At 37.3% G+C, this 6,067-nt stretch overlaps 1 protein-coding gene across 1 annotated transcript; it reads left to right on the top strand.

Annotated features, from left to right (window-relative positions):
• The first annotated feature begins 1,611 nt into the window (after positions 1-1,611).
• LOC144547280 (Protein kinase superfamily protein) lies at positions 1,612-5,729 on the top strand. The gene is made up of 2 exons (XM_078295884.1): positions 1,612-1,854; positions 3,189-5,729. The coding sequence occupies exons 1-2, from the start codon at positions 1,848-1,850 to the stop codon at positions 5,336-5,338; spliced, it is 2,157 nt and encodes a 718-aa protein (XP_078152010.1). The 5' UTR covers positions 1,612-1,847; the 3' UTR covers positions 5,339-5,729.
• Positions 5,730-6,067: the final 338 nt, after the last annotated feature.

Below are 6,067 nucleotides of genomic sequence, written 5' to 3'. Positions count from 1 at the left end.
AAAAAAATATTTATCTTTCATAAATATTGACAATTTTCTTTTATTTTTAAGCAATTTTATGTCATCTTTCATAAATCATAAAAATAGTAAAAAAAAAGAAAAATTCAAAAATAGTAAAAATTTTGTAAGATAAATCTTAGTTTACCTTTGAAATCCATATCTCATCCTCCCAAGCTTTTTGAAAAGTTGTTGAACGCTTAAAACATAGTTTCCTACATAAGGTTATGGTCAGTCAAAATTCAACCAAAGTTCGGTCAAAGTTAGTCCCCTCTCAGTTTGAGCTATTTTAGACAAATACATTTGAATTTCAAATTGAATGTACTGATACATTTTTCTTTGAAATAACTCAAATAATATTTATTTATTTATTTATTCTTAATGGATTTTGGATTCAAATTATATTTGATTTAATGTGAGACAAATATAGACCAAAATCAAACAATAAAAGTATCCAAAAAGAGAGAAATAAGAATATAAATCATAGAAATAGTGAGACGGAAATCATTCTATACATACTAAACAATCTCTAGACAAAAAAATAGCCAATCGCCCACAATGGACGGTCAGACAAAAACATTGAAAAAAAAAATCATAGCTGACCATCCCATCGTAGGATGGCCAGCATATTTTTCAAAAAATTTGAAATATGAGGATATATTGTTATCTTTTTATTTTTTTAGAATATTTAAAAAAAAAATCAGTGTCAACTCAACTTAAAAAAAATAAACACATTTAAGAAAATCACCAGGCAGCACAAGGCCGTCAGAATTTCCGGCGGTACGGAAACTTTTAAAATACCAAAAAAAAGATGGACACCTTTGTAAATTTTTTATTTAATTATGGATGATATTAATAAAAAAAAGGGTTAAGATAGCGGCAGTAAAATAAACCTGTGGTGTGTGGACCCCAAATGAGATTTACTGGGGACAAATGCCAGACTGTCATTTGGAGAAGGCGGAAGAGGTAACTGCCACGTCAGACAATATGGCAAAAGACAAGTACATATAATACAATACAATTTATTTGCAGGATCATTTTGGTGATATTCATTTCCCCTCACAATTTTGTACTATTTATTACGTATGTATACGCTGTATTAGTATTAGTGTTGATTGGTGGGTGCAATTGTGCAATCAATACTTTTGACGACTATTCTAATCACATATATATTGACATGTAATATTGTAATTATCGTACAAACAGCCCCACTAGCACTAGCAGTCGCCAGTCTAGCAGTATAATTTTATTATTTTAATTTTAGTTATCTGTTAACTTATCATTATTGTGTTCGTAAACTTCTTTGAATGCCTCCAGGCTCCAGCTCCAGCAGCGGAGAAAACAGCCCCTTGTTATTCTCGCGTTGTATTTCAATCTCATGGCGCATCATCTCGTTTCTCGTCTCGTGTATTTTATATCTATACATGTAACATAATACATACAGTGTTGTTCTTCTGTGGAACCTAATCCAAACGTTTGCGTTGTTATACGGCAAAATTGCCTTATTTATCCCATTCCGTCATATTAAATTCAGTGATAGTAGCCACAGAAAATCTAATCCGAGAACTGCTCATCACTCCCGCACTTTCTCTTTCTCTTTCTCTTTCTCCTTTTTTACCTTTTTTTTATTTTTGTATATCGCTCTATTTAATTAGCCGTCACGAGGAAGAGGAACTGAAAAACAAGAGAGATTAATTACTGAATTGTGAGAGCAGGTCAGGTTTAGTGAGATAAAGAGAATAATTCTGTGGCGACGGATGTTCTTTCTCGGAGAAAGGAGCCGAATTGGGAGAAGAAAGCATAATCAATTTTCCCTTAACAAACCCTAGCTCAGTTTTGATCCGCCTCTAATGGAAGGTAATCAGCTATACAGTTACTACTGAGCTTCTGTTTCTCTCTTTAGATAACAATTTTAACTTTATTATTGGAAGAACCCGTTCAGTCTATTTTTGGGAGTGATTGTTTCACCTATCAGCTCGATGTATTTATAGATCTGATATTTTTCGGTGTTATTTTCTGTTTTCGAGTTATTGGTGGATGCTACGTCTCGCTATGCTTCTCTCTTTTTTTTTTGGGGGGGGGGGGGGGGGGGGGGCTAGGATCGAATTTCATTGAAGGTTGTATAAATTGAAATTCTAAATTTATGTTTTACTATATAATTGGAAGTTGTTCAAACGACCAGATTTTTATTGAACCCTCTTCCCTTGTGTACGCTTGTTTTCATAGGCTTATCTCTGTATGCAGTAAATTAGTTTGCTTCAAGCAAAAATTGTTAGGAGTTATTGAAGCCAATCAACCAGCCTCTAATTAAGTACCTTTTCTTAATTCATAGCCAATAAGACTAGGTAATGAGATCATTTATGTCATACTGAGTTTATATTGGGGGCAATTTTGGAAGGAAACTTTATGATATTTACTTGTCTTGAAATTTCATTAAAGCACCTTAGGCAGATAGAAGGAAAAAGAAGCAAATTGTTACAGAAAAGCTCATACTACTATAAGTGGAACTAATATACAATACTGAGTTCTACAGTAACATATTAATTGTATGCTTCTTCTCATAGATGTTTATAAGATGGAAAATAGGTGGATGGTTGAGCAGGAATTTGTAAATATTGATGTCAATTTTCCATTCAATAATATAATGTTGCTTAAAGAAGCTGATGCCAGTTGAGCTGTAAAATAGAAAACTGTTCAAAAGAGGAAAGTTGGGTCTACCCCCCTAAATTGCAACTGAAGTGTTTAGTTTAAATGCCTAATAGTGAAGCTCATGCAATATATGCATTTTGCTTTGATAGTACATCTTGTATATGATGTTTATTTACAGTTCAAATCTTTTTCTCCCTTGGAAATAGGTATATGGTATTTGACATACTTCTAGGCTACAAACTTGTTAGAATGCTTTTGTTTGCTGACCCCAGTATTTTTCTACTTTTGTTTCATGTCTGTATTTTTTTTCGTAATCTGGTGGTACCTTTGTTTGACCTTAGCATTAGCTTGGAATATCCAATGCAGCAATCCAAGAAATCATGTCTATAACTTACATTTTATGATTGGTGGAGCCTTAATATGCAAATGATGACCAAACAAGCCCCATAAAAGGAAGCGTGACAGACTGAACATCATTTTTATTTTAGTTATTTTCTTTATGTCTTGTGGTTGATTAATTTCAAACCTTATTTTCTGTTCAGGTGGGTCCCCTGATCGAACATCAGTTGGGTCAGGGCCAAAGCTATCGAGTGTGTCCTCTGCACGTGGTCATGTGCGTGGCTCTTCTTCCCATTCATGCAAAGAATTCCTTCGCAAGTTTGTTGACAGTGAAAACCTAACCTTAACCCTAGAAGACTGGCTCTCGGGCTGTTCTGATGAGTCTGGGTCCCTGCAGCCATTTTTCGATGTGCCATTTGACCTCATTGAGCTCCAAAATTTCGATTATGCCCTTGAGGGGGTTGCCTTTCAGCAACTTGTCAGAATGCCAAATGCACTTTACGCCTCCACGTCAGATGCTGTTGAGGCTATTCACCTCGCCATAGAAGATTTCTTACATGCTGGTGTGAAGGGTTTGTGGGAGAGATTCTGGGGGCATGAATCAGCTATGCCTTTCACTGTGGCATGCATACATAGTACAAGCTCAAAATTCTACCCAGCAGAGAAGGCAATTGCGAGGGGTAAATTGGATGGAGTTTGTGCAACTGCTGTCTTGTGGAAGGGGTCAAGAGGAAGTAGTGGTATATCGTCTTCACATGGTAAATGGGACCACATACTGGAGCTGGCTCTTCTGAGGCCAGATATTGGGTCAACACGTCAGAATGATGGCCAGAGGCCTTCTCATGCAGTCTTAGGTGAGGCACTGTTTTATGCATTGCGGGTTATGCTCTCGCGGAGACTTAGCAAATCTAGCACAGCTGCACGTAACTCAAGTTGTGTATATGTGCTTTTGGTTGATTCACAGTATGGAGGTGTGGTGAAGGTTGAAGGAGATGTCAGAACCCTAGATTTTGATTCAAGGAGTAATGTATATGATTGTGCAGCCGATTGGATTAAAACACATGCCAAAATTAACGTTTCACCCGTGGATAGGGTCTGGAATAAGCTTGGGAATGCCAATTGGGGTGATGTTGGTACACTCCAAATTTTACTGGCAACTTATCATTCAATAATGCAATTCTGTGGACCCCCGAAATACGCCTTAGAGGATCTGGCTACAGAGCACAGTTCGCGGTTACAATGTCGGAGATCTGAAAGATCTCTTGTTGACAATTCGGGTTCTGCTTCTGCTTCTATGGTAAATGGAAATGGGTTATTCCGTTTCCAGAATAGGAGTTATTCCCCAGAAATAGTTGAAGTGCAAGAAGACACGGTTAATGCCAGGCCACCAGAAGAAACTCTAAAGCTCGAAATCGGCTCACTAGTAGCAATCGAAGATGCAAGTTTTCAAAAGGAGTATGAAATAACTGATATTTTATCAGACAGTGACCCGCCTATTTACCATGCTTCACCTGTGGAGGAGCCGTCAAGGGTCTATTTGTTGCATGTAGGGTCAAGCCCTTCTCACCTCGAACCTGCTTGGGAGGACATGAACTCATGGTACCAAGTACAAAGACAGACCAAGGTGCTAACCCTAATGAAACAAAGAGGTGTTTCTAGTAAGCACATACCTCAAATGGTTGTTTCTGGTCGGGTTGTGCACCCAGGTGAGTGCAACAAGCCAAGCAATGGGGTGAGTTGTGGTCACCCCTGGTGTGGAACCCCCATCTTGGTCACCTTACCAGTTGGTGAGACGGTGTCTAATTTGATACGAGGTGGTTTATTTGGAGTTGAAGAAGCGCTGAAATGTTGTCATGACTGCTTAGCTGCTATATCGGCTGCCTCATCAGTAGGTGTACGGCACGGTGACATAAGACCTGAAAATGTGATACGGGTCACAAGTGGGTCAAGAAACCCATTCTTTGTGCTCATTGGATGGGGGCGTGCAATTTTAGAAGACCGTGACCGACCATCAATGAATCTTTTCTACTCTTCCACTTTTGCCCTCCAGGAGGGGAAGCTATGTGCTGCTTCCGATGCAGAGAGTTTGATATATTTATTATACTTTTCTTGTGGTGGGGTATCACCGGAACTGGACTCAGTGGAAGGGGCCCTCCAGTGGAGAGAGAGCTCGTGGTCGAAACGAGTCATACAACAGAGGCTTGGTGATGTATCAGCTGTTTTGAAAGCATTTGCTGATTATGTGGATAGTCTTTGTGGGACCCCGTACCCAATAGATTATGAAATTTGGTTAAGGCGGTTGAGACGGGTCATCAATGAGGATCATGGAAAGGAGATTGATACATCTGGCTAGGGTTTCATAAAGTCGATAATTGTAGATAGTCGTGTTATAACCATGATTGGGGATGGTTACAAGATTCATATTGTTGTTTCGGTTAAACAGGCTTCTTAGCTACTCTGGATGGGGACTATTGTAGGGCGTGTAGAATTGTTTTTTGTGATTATAATTATTTTTTTGGGGATTTTCTTTGGTTTTTGGAAAAATGATGTAATGATTTTTGATTTTTTTTTTTTTTTTTTTTTTTTTTTTTGTTATAGTCTTCATGTCTTTTGTTTTTCAAGAGTGATTCATTAGGTTGTTCTTAAAAAGAACAGTCAGGTTTGTGTAGTCCTTTTAAGGACAACCTACTCAAGTCGAATTGCTTTTATAACATTCTCAATCAATGGAAAGGAGATTGATACAACTGGGTAGGGTTTCATAAAGTCGATGATTGTAGATAGTTGTGTTATAACTTATAACCATGATTGGGGATGGTTACAACTTACAAGATTCATTTTGTTCTTTCGGTTATAACCATGTTGGGTATTTTTTTTTTTATTATTATTGATTATTATTAATGTTTCGGGGATTCTATTTGGTGTTTGGAAAAATGATGTAAATGATTTTTTATGTTTTGTTTTTCGTGTTATAGTTTTCATGTCTTTTGTTTTTCAAGTAAGAATAATTCATTAGAATCTTAAAATTACAGTCAGGTTTGCGTTTATTGTATGGTCCTTTCAGGTTAACCTACTCAAGTCCGAT

Source organism: Carex rostrata, chromosome 31 (assembly GCF_964058835.1).
Source record: "Carex rostrata chromosome 31, lpCarRost1.2, whole genome shotgun sequence".
NCBI lineage: Eukaryota > Viridiplantae > Streptophyta > Magnoliopsida > Poales > Cyperaceae > Carex > Carex rostrata.
Note: the sequence above shows the minus strand (reverse complement) of the source record. Positions and strands in the feature narration are given on the sequence as shown.